The 13,394-nt window shown below is 36.8% G+C and overlaps 1 protein-coding gene across 2 annotated transcripts in view; it reads right to left on the reverse strand.

The window, feature by feature from the left end:
• Positions 1–7,738: 7,738 nt before the first annotated feature.
• sipa1l3 (signal-induced proliferation-associated 1 like 3) overlaps positions 7,739–13,394 on the reverse strand; it is a 173,462-nt gene continuing 167,806 nt past the window's right edge. For both annotated transcript variants that reach the window (XM_056478864.1, XM_056478863.1), the window contains 4 exons: positions 13,220–13,369; positions 11,802–11,928; positions 11,281–11,362; positions 7,739–10,695 (listed from right to left, as the gene is read on the reverse strand). In XM_056478864.1, the coding sequence (XP_056334839.1) occupies positions 10,549–10,695; positions 11,281–11,362; positions 11,802–11,928; positions 13,220–13,369 (506 nt within the window). In that variant the 3' untranslated portion in view covers positions 7,739–10,548. The remainder of the gene's footprint in view (positions 10,696–11,280; positions 11,363–11,801; positions 11,929–13,219; positions 13,370–13,394) is intronic.

Genomic DNA, 13,394 nt, shown 5'->3' on the forward strand with positions numbered 1-13,394 from the left:
GTCTGCAGTCAGTAAAGCTCGTTTATTAGTCCAGCAGTCAGTGAATGAACTCTTTCTGTCAACACCTGATCTGGACTTCAGTCACTGCCCCAAAAAGTCAACACCAGCGGCGTTAATCTCCAGTCACTGGTGGTTCATCGAAAGATTTTTTTTAAAATAATTGTTCGTGTTGAAAGTTATATGGACGACTTCTTTCCTGTCGTCTCTTATTCAGGATTCTGGCTGTTGTTGCAGGGTGCGCGCACGCGCTTCCGCCATGGTGATGTCATTCTAGCATGAGGGTACAGCGTCATCTTAAAGGTGCAGGCGATAAATACGATTCTGAATTTATTCATTCTGAATTTACCGTATTTTGGGTAGTCACCATACCTGCCAACAGTCTCCGAAAATCGGTAGACCGGGTAGGGGGCTGAGCAGCAAAGTTGAGAAGCGGGGAGAGGGTGTGGTGTTAGTAACCGTACAATGGACCAGTTTTAAAACAGAGACGGTGGCGATCGGATACCATCAGGGGCGAAGAGGACATTTTAAAAGTAGGGGGGAGAGCTGAATGAGATCCAAAATTTTACATTCATATTATTATTAATCACCTGTTTCTAAATGGCCTGTCTCAAAAAGTGAGGGGGACGTATCCCCCCCCCATCCCCCCGGTTGCTACGCCCCTGGATACTATACATCCGTGTGTGTTTGTGCTCATTTTCCTCAGATATAATGTAATGTCCGACTAATAATTTGCAGCATAATGTACTGTAAATCCACAGGCAGAACCAGGGGCGTAGCAACCGGGGGGATGGGAGGGATACGTGACCGTCCCCCTCACTTTTAGAGACAGGCCATTTAGAAACAGGTGATTAATAATTATATGAATGTATGATCTCATACAGCTCATATTTTCTTTCTTATCATGAAATTTAATATGTTTTGCAGCGTTTTCACAGTTGTTAAGGAGATCAATGGTGATTTTTTTAGCACTTTTGAAACTGTGGCATGTTCTGTGAAACCAGTTAAACAAAGTCGTAGAGTAGATTCAGAGTTGACAAAAACAAACAAAAATTCAACCTGGCTTTTAGATCTGGGGCAATTTCAATAAGGAGGTTCTGAGTCAGCACTCCAGAGTTATACAAGTTTGATTCGTATCACTCTTATAATATCTCAGGTGGGTTATTGAACAAATAGGCTATTTATTATTATGTGAAATAACAATTAAAGCTCACCTATGATGCAAAATCAACATTCGTAAGCTGTGTGGACAGAACTGTGTGTAGGTATAGTGTGTCCACTGTCATATTGGAGTGATATAAAGACAACGAGTCTCATTTTTAAAAATTTCTTGATGTTAAAATAGAATCCAAATCCCAGTGATTTTGAGGCCCACCACAATGAGATGTAGGATTGCGGTTATTCCCCACCCACTGAATTGATTGACAGGAGCCATGCTTTTATAGTAACATGTATACACACGTCCACAGAACATTCTTTGCAAAGAAACTGGGATTAAAATATCTGTTTAAACTCTGTGATCAGCTGCATCTCAAGAATTAGTTTCCTCAGTTTAAAACGTTTTCAAAACAAAGCATGTTTGTAATAAAGACAGTAAAATCGCTATGTAATTCTTAACCGATATAATCACCACAGCCACATGGTGTCAGTAAACATGCACATGTGTGTGTGCACTGCAAATAGCATTTGTGTGTGACTCATCATTTTAGAAAGGCTTGAATAAACTTCACCACAAACACATCAAATAAACTTACTTGGTATCTTTGACTAATGAGCTGTATTTCAGCTTCATCTGTGTCTGTCTCTATCACTGACTGCTGTTTATGTGACAAAAAAGCAGGAGAAGCAGACACACAAGTGGGAACTGTGGGTAGAGAGGAATTTAAAGGCATTTAAAGCCACAGAGAGCTACACTGTCCCCAGACACCAAAACAGACGTATTCTGCATTGTATAAAAAAAAAATCTGATGGGTGTTTTGAGCTGAAACTTTACAGACACATTCTGGAAATGCTAAAGGCTTATCTTACATCTCGTAAAAGGGGAAAAAAATAGGTGCCCTTTAACTAATGAAAATAAAAAAGACTACCTTACATATCTGATATCATTTTTCTTATAAAGAAATTCTATCTCGATTTAAGAATTTTTACATAATTGTACTTGAAATAACACAACATTCTTGGTAAAAACATATTTTTTGCAGCGTGCATAAATGAATTAAGAATTTAAACAAAGAAACTGTGGGTTTACTGAAGAAAGCCTTCTCCTGACCAGCGTAGGTTCACACAGTTATACTACCACATATTAATTTGTAGCTGACTCCGAGTTTAAGTTACCTCCCTTTTAGAAAGAGGCTTGACTTACCTGGCTTTTTTTCCCTCGAGTTCTCTCATTCTGGAGCAGAAAACAGATTCCCTCACTGTAAAAAAAATACCTGTAAATCGACAGTTTTACGTATTTTGTGATTCCTGTTTTTTCTTCGCTTATTTATGCTTTTGAATTGCATTATGGGATCTTGATCTATCCTCCAAAAGCTTTTGATCCTAAAATGTTTGAAAAAGTGAATTTATTGAGATTTTAAATAGTTTGAAGTGAAATATTGTCTGGATTGGTGTTGTAAATTACAGTACAAAAACCTGATAATAAGCAGCCAGTGCATTTTCTGCGTGACGTCACTCACACTTTTCACGGGTTTCTTAGAAGCAAAAATCATAGTTGGTGAACCACTCAGTTGGTAAACCATATTCAATTTTTTTTTCAGCAGGTTACTTTCATGTTTTTGTAATAAATATAAAGCAAATTAAGCAAACCATTTTCTGATCTGAAAAATGACAATGTCATTTGATTCAAACCATGAGATTTGTGATTCGTTTCACCACAATTTTTTTCTTTTATAAATAAAGCAATTATTATCGTTTATTCATATTGTCCAGAATACATTACATAATGTAAGATTTTTAAGATAAAACACCCAAATGTACAATGATCCTAACATTAAAAGTAGCTCTCTTCAACTGTATGATCAGCAGAGGGAGCCAATGTTCGGTTATTTAAATAGAGACGTTTTTTACTCACACGAATAAATAAATAATCCCCTCGATATGAGTCTTTCAAGACAAAGATGACATTAATCATTTTTGTAAAACCAAACCATAGTTCCCAGTATTCTATGTGGCAGCTCAAGAATGAACAAACACACAGAGAAAACATCGGATAACACCTAAAGAGCACCATTTGCTCTTTATTAGGTGACATTAGTCCAAAAGCTTTGTCTTTTTTTCAGGAAATGATTCTCTTCACGCTGTAGACAAAAAAAGCTTTTCGGATATGCTGAATTAGTAGCCCACAATATGAGACTATAATAAGTGTTAGAAATGAAGAATATTTTGAACTTAAGCTTCTCATTAGTTGCACAAGTACTCGCCATATTTACACATTTTAGATTTTAGTTTCGTTTTCTGTTTCTTATTCACAGCAATACTACCAATGAATGGTTTGGTGATGTTTTTGAAAATCGAATAGGTGCCCTTTGGGTTCACACTGATTACAGAACGAGTTGTTTTTGCAGCATACCTGCAATAAACATGATAGATTCCTTTAGTATGAATCCTTCAAAGATTTACAGCCTTAACATAGGACATGGGTCATCAGCATGCCAGATTTGTTCTCCGTATTACTATGAAGTGTATATATACAGTCTCATATACAGTTTCATAATTGCAAGCCATCTACTGGCCTTTAAAATCAGCAATTTCATTTGGATATATTTTATACCGAAGGGAAAAAGCAACATTTCAGTTCTGACATAACATTTATTTAATCAACAGATGCAATGCGATTTAAGTCTTAACAAGTGCAAAAGTTTGGGCAGCCCAACAGAATATTGACATCAATCTTCTGCACAGCCTTTTGCTGAAATAACAGCTGCTTCTCATAGTCAAAGAGAAGTCTCGCTGAAGCCATTTTGGGGTATTCTTCCTTGCAAAATGTCTCCAGTTCAGTCAGGTTTGATGGGTGCTGAGCATGAACGGCCCTTTTCAAATCAATCCATTGATTTTCGATGATGTTCAAGTCTGGGGACTGCAATGTCCATTCTAGATGTCTGAGGATTAATTCCTTAATAGATCTGGAACTGTGCCTTGGGTCATTGTCCTGCTGAAACATCCAATCCTGTCATAACTTCAGCCTCTTGACTGATTCCTGAATATTTTCTTCAGAATCTGCTGATACTGGGTGGAATCCATGCAACCTTTAACTCTGACAAGGTTTCCAGTACCTGTGCTGGCCACACATTAGTACAGCATGATGGACCCTCCACCATATCTAACAGTAAGGAGCAGGTTCTTCTCCTGGACTGCTGTGTTCTTTTTCCACCATGCAAAGCACCTATGGTGTTGGCATCTGTCCACAGTATATTTTTCCAAAATGATTCAGGCTTTGCATACCTCAAAGGATTCTTCTTGTTGGCTTTTCTGCATCACCTTTCATTGAGCTGTTCTTTGTGAAGAGTGCGCTGGACTGTTGAATAATGTACAATGACATTATCAGCTGCAAGATGTTCCTGGAGCTCTTTGAAGGTGGTCTGTTTGTCTGTGACTATTCTAACCATTCTTCTCCTTTGCCTTTCAGATATTTTGCTTGGCCTACCTAACACCTTTTCCCTTCACAATAACAGTTTCTGTGGCATTCCATTTTCTTACTATATTTCTGACTGTGGAGATAGAGAGTTTAAACCTTTGGGAATGCTTTTTGTATTCTCCTAATGTTGATGATTTATCCTTAGGAAATAGCCAATATTAAATTCTTTTGGGGTTTCCATGTTGCTACTTTTTTAGGTTCACAATAAGGAGAAGCACAACTAGTCATCAGCTATCTGAAATATCCTTTTTCATGATTGGTTGCCCTGTGTTAGGATTAAGATTCACTGAGTCACTCAAATCAATTTTGTGTTGTAATCAATCAGCATTAAGTGACTACAGGTTTTAAAATCCACACAAAACAGAGGGTCCCCAAACTTATGCATAGTCTAATTTTAAGTTTCAATTTAATTTCACACTTCTCAATACTGTTGCACTACAGATATCTATCTGAAAAACATGACATTATCTAGCTTTCACTAAAAACCGAATGCCATTTCACTGTGATATTCTCTAATAAACAAAGAGCACATTATTATGCAGCCACAGAGGGGTGCCCAAATTTTTGTGTATTAGTCGAAGAAAAGACTGATCAATACTGGTATCATTATGAAATATTTTAATATATATATTTTTATAAAATAATGAAAACATAATTTACACTTATTAAATGTACACTCATTGATACAATACCCCCAAAAGAAACTGAAAGACTAATCAGTTATTAGTTAATCAAGGCATCGGAGCCACTGTTTCATGCACGAAGCTAATGGAAACAGAGACTAAATAAAAAAGATAAAGTTAAAAAAAGGATCAAATCAGCTTTGTACAAACGATCGTGAATCAAACCAAATAAAAAGGACCAACTAAAAAAGAACATACACATATAAAGTCAGTACCCTCCATTAATCATTTAGACCAAATCTGCAGTTCTGTCATTTTCACCTTGAATTTGTCTGTGTACTTAATAATAATAAACAAATCAAAATAAATAGTCAAAATATTACACATTAAAAATAAACCTTCAAATATTACAGCTTGCCTATATAATTTGCCATGATTTAAGGATGCGCAACACAGATGCACATGAATGTTTTCACAAGTATATTACTCATATTTAGCTTTAAAAAAAGAGCAAACTTAATTAAAAAAAACACCTCCACCCACCTATCATACACACAAACAGAAATCAGAGAACAACTATCTATGGTGTAGATATGACACCCAGTAACCCAGAACTGAGCCAAACACCAAGAGTCTGAAAAACCTCCCACTTCATTGACAGAAAAGAGCACAGAGTGGGTGAAGTTCCTGAAGTCACTCACAGCAATGAGATGAGAATCTGATAAAAGTCATCTAAAGATGGGGTGAATGAGCTCATCATAATATATGATAACAGGCTTGTTTAAGTTCAGGTTGTGATGTATAATCTAAAAACGTCCAGACATAGTTCACCCAAAAAGAAGTTCTGTCATGAATGACACCTCATGTTTCAGTTCCCATTGACTCTCATTGTACAGACAAGAAATACAACTGAAGTCAATGGGACTTTTTACACATTTTTTTCTTTAAAATTTCCATCTACGAAAAGTGGAACATTTTGGGTGAACTATCCTTTCTTTCTCCCCCCATTTTATTTTCCTCATAGTGGGGAGAATATGTAACTGAAACAACCATAACAAACAATTTTAAGTTTAACAGATGTCTAATAGACATCTAAACGTAGACAGCTTGGCTAAAACAAGGCTAAACTTGGGCTGTCAGTGAAAATCTAATAGACATCTAAGAATAGCCCAAAACTAGACTAGTCGTCAAATAGACATCCATTATATGTGTAGTCATTCATTTCTGTTTATTTGATGACTAGTTTAGTTTTGGCCTATTCTTTGATGTCTCTTAGATGTTTTACTGACAGCCCAAGTTTAGCATAGTTTTAGTCGAGACGACTATGTTTAGACGTCTATTAGACATCTATTAGACATCTTTTAAAAACAAAAAATGCTTGCTGGGTATTAGCAGTTCAAACTTGTATAAAATCACCATATGTACAACTACATTACTAAACAGCTGCAATGAATGTTTGTCTTATTAACATCTCCCACCTGATAAATAAACAAGAAAACAGTTGCGTTTTACAATGCTAGTTACTGTCACAGGCGTGTATAGACTTGTTTCACTTATAGCTATGACGGCTAATACAATGAAGTCAACTGACTGTTGCAGTGCTTTCGCTTTAACGTGTATAAATAGGTCAGAGATGAAGAAGTCAGGCCATCGAGAGGGCAGCTTACGGGTCCTGAGAGAGGAGGAAAGATTTTTTTGTTCCAGTCGCGTCAGGTTAAAGGGATGGAGAGAGCTGATGAGTCACGTCACTGGTCCGTTGACCACTTTTAAGGCAGACATGTACAGAGTAACACGGGGTACATGATAAACCACAGGCGATCCAGCCTGACTGTTATTCCAGTTACTCTTGAAGATTTTCCAGAGTGGGTCACCAATTACAGTGTGGCTCGTCTTAGGGCATTTTCACACTTGTCCGTCGTTTGATTGAAACCGCTACGATAGAGGATTTTACAATGGGTTGTTAACGAAATGTGTGTATAGGAACTATTCTGATGGGCATTTTTCTGGCTGCGTTCACACCACCAGTAATTGCTCTTCAGTAGGCCCACACAGAATCTGCGAGCACAGAAATCCACAAATATTTAGTCCATCACTGAGTCTATGTGTTTACTAGTGTAAATGTGTGTAAATTTATATTTATTCAGTTTTAAAATTAATTTCAGTAATATTATTGTGATATAATAATAGTAATATTAAAATGTTTATTTGATTTATTTACAATTACGATTGTAAGGTAATACTTTGTCTTTTAGTAGATATATTATATGAGAGACTTGCATTGTTTACCAAATAAGAGAATCTAATTGCATTTACAATGTAAACATGAAATAAAAATGTAAAACTTTGGAGTTATGATACTCCTAAAAAATCATTCTGCATAAATCTGCAAATTTTTAACAAAATTCTTAGCAGAAATAGCAAAACATGTCCGCAGATTCTGTCTGGCCTTACTCTTAAGCAACCGAGTTGATAGGGGGGGGAAGCTCAAGTATATTCTCAACATCCATGCTTTGCGATGTTCACTGTCTTTGCGACATAATTTTTATCGCAAGGAGTGTTCGCACTTCGCAGAAACCACACACAGTCAAATATTTGTGTCTGAGAAGACTGTAGAACAGTGTGTTTGCAAAGTGAATGTGGAGACAAAAGTGTCCACTAGGTGGCAATAGGCACACTTGCTATGTGCACTAGTTGAAGAGAATATATAAACGCAATACAAAACAAACACAGCACAAAAATGATTGGTAAGCATGTTGTTCTAAACTTCGCAATTAATTGTAGCCAATTCTATTGTCTTCTGTGCTTTAGAAGATCAGTAAAGGACATTGCTCAATGCTCCACGTTAATATACTTGTATGCTAATGGGCTTTATGCACAGCTAGTGTTTTTCAGCCAATAACTTCTGGTGAAAAGCTTTATGTGACTATTTTCAATTTCATAAGGTTTCTTTTACAGCATCGATGTTGTAATGTAATTTATGTATAATCAGTTAAATAGACTTAAGCATCCATTTGGTTGTTAAAGCGTTAAAAAGATACGAAAGACGCCGTAATTAGCAGCAGGCTAGCACAGAAACTCCATTGAAAAAACTGGGGTAAAATTAATTTCCATATTTTAAAGACATGGTGCAGAAAACTATAATTGAATGCAGTGTTTTTTGTTTGTTCTGATACCCACTTTATATCGTATCTCAGCCAGACAGTGAAGATCACTGTTTTTAAAAAAAAAAATCTAATCTATTTTGCATGGGATGACAATTCACCGACTGGATTAAAAGTCCTTGTGCAAATACCCCATTTACTTTTAACATTTCAGCCACTGTCTAATGAAAAAGTGCCTGAAAATTTCTGTTTTTGAAGAACGTGTAAACGAGTTGTTAAAAATAGTTTATTATTTCGTATGAAACACTTTCGGCTAATTATATACACCGTCATGTGTGGTAGTTCCTATTGTGCTAGATTAGGTTAATTTAGTCCCCTCCAGAAGGGGTTCCTACATTACTGTGCAGCTCCTACAGTACATTAGTGTGTCTGCTATGTGCAGACATGCCAAAAAAGCTGATAATTCTGTCAATAGTTATAGGAACTATGAAAAAGTTCTTCTATGTGAAAGCCCTTCATTTTGCATTTTCTTGTTGGCTCGATTAGCTTTGACAAGGCTCCATTTCTAAACAGATCAAAAACTGCTAATAGAAGTTTTTAAGTGTGTAAACCGTCTTCTCATTGGTCGTGTTTATGGCTGTGTTTATGCCATGTTGTTTTGACAATTTTGAGATGAACCGTTTATACCAACTCTATAAAATAACCCTGGACCTAAATGAATCTGGTGGTGAGGTGGTAAAGCAGCCACATGCTACATGGTTTAGTTCACAAAGTATCTAACAGTTCCACTGGCCAAGCTTCCAACTTGATCCAAGTTATCCCACAATTCACTTTGAGAGTCATCAGCAATATAAACTCTGGGATAGAGGCTGGTTTGCAGGTCCATTGGGTTTCTCACTACAAGTGAACTGCTCCAGAGTTTGTTTTCATGCAGGCTGGGACCATGATTCATTCAGGCCATCTTGGATCAGTTGTTTTTAACAGCTTGACTGCCATGCTCGCATATGTCTAAACAAAGCAAACTATGGGACAAAATGTGCCAGGTTCCAAAACAAAGGCTTCAAACGAGTCAGGTGTGAAAACGCCCTTATTATGTAAACACGATGATCTGTCTAGAAGTTGAAAACAGCCATCTATTGCCAACAGTCGTGTCACCTGATAAACCTGAACTAAATACAAATAGAAAAATAGAGTCTGTATGGAACACAGCTGACTGGGGTTTCGTAGTGTCGGCTTTGCATATACATATACAGTGTCGGAAACTGACAGAACAGCCCAAGTTTACACACAGTGCTATGCCGAAACTATACAGAAAAGAGCAAGTGGCATTTCCTGTCACAGGACACGATCCACGAGCAGAGGAAACGATGTAACATCACAGTTTAAGTAGCGGTTGCTGTCACCAGTCACGTCTTTCTGTTCGAAAGTGGTGGCGATTCTCCATCTCTTTAATAACCGTTATTGCAGAGGACGTTCAGTCACTGTCAGAGATTTGTTTGGATGATAAATCAGTTCGGGTGATGATGATGATGACGATGGTGAACATTCGCCACTATAAATATGGACACAACAGCGTTTAATGTACCAGCACATGAGAGTATGCGATTCGTAATTATCATTACAGTGGCGTAATATCGATGAGTCGTTCCCAGAGCGCTGTACCTCTTCTGTCAATTACAGTACCGTGATTTCCCTCGACATGTTGCACATGCTGGGAAGGGTAGATCTCTCACGTGGCTCAAGTTTGTATTTTTTGGCTGTTGAGCTGACTGTGCAGTATATAGGCCTCTCAGTTTTACTGGCTCAAGCTTAGTGTCGACTCGTTGAGTACAAAAATAAATCTACAATGAGAAAATAGTTCGGAAAGTAGTTCGCTCGGAGATGAGGAGCTCGCTCGTTTCAAGCTAGGACTCGAGGTGAGTTGTTTGAAAAATAGACATCTGTACTTCTGTACCGGCTTTAAGTTAAAGCTTTAAAGTCTCAAGTCGTCAGGCAGACCCGCGTAAACTCTCTCTCTGGGTTTCCCTCCATCACACTGTCATTAAGCTCACAGTTTGGTGTGTGTGTGTGTGGGAGGGGGGAGTGCGACTGGGCGTTAAGAGACTGAATTAAATTAGCTGTTGGCATCAAATGTGCCATATTAGGCAAAGTACAGGTACGTGAACGTCTCTTGCTGAAGGAACAGGAGCAGTCATTTCCTCTCAGGGATGGTAGAGGATAAGAGTTTGCTGAACTTGCGGAGCTGCTCACTGGCTGACTGTGATTCCTCCTGCAGGCGCTGGTTGTTGTGCCTCAGATTAGCCATCTCCGCTAACAACACAGCCTTGTCCTGTTTCTCCTGAAAAGGTGGACAGGAAGAGAGAAACATGATCATGAGGATGTCAGCTAAAAAGGCCAGGTAACATCTGAATTTGTTTGATTTTTTACAAGAACTTCACATTTTTGTAGGTCAGGGTGAGAATAGCAGGTATCTGTTCTCCACAAATTAATCCACATATTAAATTTACAGATTTATTCTAGAAGGTTTTTTATTTTTATGAATTCTTCACCCAAATCTCAGCATTTATTGTGCTCAGACATCCAACAGTGCTATTATTTGATGCTATATATTGCAATGTGCCCAGTGTGATGCTAACTTCTAGACTGGCCAACAACAACAACAACAACAACAACAACAACAACAACAACATAAAATCACCATTCACAGACCACAATAGATAAGGATCTGCTTTAACAATGGAAATAAACTTCTAAGTTATAAGAGAACCTTGGACACTTACCAGGTTTGTGAACATAATATAAAAATTAAATTTCCAGTATAGTAATCAGCAACTGCTATTATGTTTGACAATTCAATTACAAAACTGTTTGACAGTTAAACAAAATTGTTGAGAGCTGGTCAGATTGCTCCAGCGTAACTCACTTTTTCCAGATCATTGTTCAGCTGTTTCAGCATGAACTCCAGGTGATACAGACGGCCAGACAGATCATTGGGAACCTCTTCACTGCAACACACACAAATCAAAAATTATTTTTCTCAACATTTGAACACCTAATCCATAATCAAAGGAATTAATGAATCAATGTTAAGAATTCAGGATTGCAAAATACATTGCTTATGGTAATACACTTTCATTCTTTAAATCTTATATACATATATACATATACATATATACATATACATATATATATATATATATATATATATATATATATATATATATATATATATATATATATATATATATATATATACATATTTCTACACATTTTCAGTATGGTTATGTGTGTGTATATATATATACACACATATACACACATATAATCATACTGAAAATGTACTATTTTATGACATACATCATCATCAGGATATGATAAGAATCAAATCATGATATAACAACAGTATATCATGATATGACATTGATTTGTTTGAGTGTGTGTTACCTGCTGAAAGTAGGAGTTGTGCGAGGCGTCTGTGGCGTGTGGAAGTGCACTGGACTGATTGCGGGCCTCAACTCATTGCTCCCCGCATTCGATTCAGACAATGAGAATAAAGAAACGGCTCTTTGCACTGTCAAAACAAAACAAAGAAACAAATCTAACACAGTTCATCGTTACGATTATCAGTATACGCAATAGCTCTTTAATACCTTTAAGACTAGGGACTATTGTAAAAATATGATGAGAAGCCATTTACACAATGAGTGTGGATTAAAGGCAAGTGCAAACAAACACAACAATAGCACGTGGTAGTGTTGTTTGTCATATCTTTGCTAATGCTTCCTCAGCAAATTGCGGATTTACTTCGCATTACAACCAAAAGCAGAGATGTGTCTTATACACAAGGGAAATTTTACATAGACATGAGCGCCGAGCTGCTGACTGCACATCATCACTTCCCTACTGATGTTTACTAACAAGATGACAGTGGCAAATACTGGCCTGCATAGGCGGAGGGTGAGCAAACTCCAGGGTAAGGCTAAGATATGCGCTGCCCTTTAATGCATTTAAAAAGATTTGTGACCGACCAAGAAGAGGTTTCATAAAAAGCACCGCCTATCAACAAACATCTATTATATTCAACAAATGATCTCTGGTAATATAATAATTGATTTAACAAGTCACATTTTTAAGTATTCAACCCTTTTGCAAAAATAAATCAATAAATAAATAGCAAAAATGTGTCAAGAATCCGAAATCATTCACTTTGTCACGAGGCCAATCGAAAACTGAACTTGTAATTTATATACAATATAACAGTTCTAAGTTATATATTCAATATATAAATATAAGCAGTTTTAAACTGTGATTCGGATACAGATTTTTTTTTTATTGAACTAGAAACAACGGAAAAAGACCTTGAAAATATGACAACATAAACTAGGTGTTAATTTGCATTATTACGGGCTGCAGTAAAGTTATTGGCTATTAAATTAGATCCAAAATATTTATTTTCCAAAATGAAAATAGGTAATGAAGTTAGGCTGGATATTTATGTTAAATTTGCAATAATCCGATTGGCTAGCTAGTGATTAGCGATAGGGACCAGCTGCGATCAATCATATCACGTGCTCCTTTCGAAATTAGTTTGTGAAACTTTACTTATCTGACTTGATCTCATGATTCGAACTTATCTCATAACTATGATTTACCAAAGCAAATTTTAACTGTAGCTTTATTCAGAATTAATAATTCCATAATAATTCCAATTATACCATATTAATCTCATATTTATCATTGACCAAAACATGATTTTATTTCTTGAAAAGTCATTATTTTTCTGTTTGAAAATGGTCTTCCATACTTCCCATATCTAACTTTGACTTAAAAACAGTGGCTTAGGATCATCCAAACACTCATACCTTCATAAGCTTTGGCTGCATTGACGAGGCTGGACCACTCGAGTCCACAGGCAGTGTCAGGAAGAGGCATGAGTCCAGGATCCAGCCTTCTGAGAGGCGGAACTTTATCCCTCACCTCAGTCAAAGACAACTCTGACGCAGATAACGGCACTGGAGCAATGACAAATGCACCCTT

This window comes from Danio aesculapii, chromosome 18 (genome assembly GCF_903798145.1).
Source record: "Danio aesculapii chromosome 18, fDanAes4.1, whole genome shotgun sequence".
Lineage (NCBI taxonomy): Eukaryota > Metazoa > Chordata > Actinopteri > Cypriniformes > Danionidae > Danio > Danio aesculapii.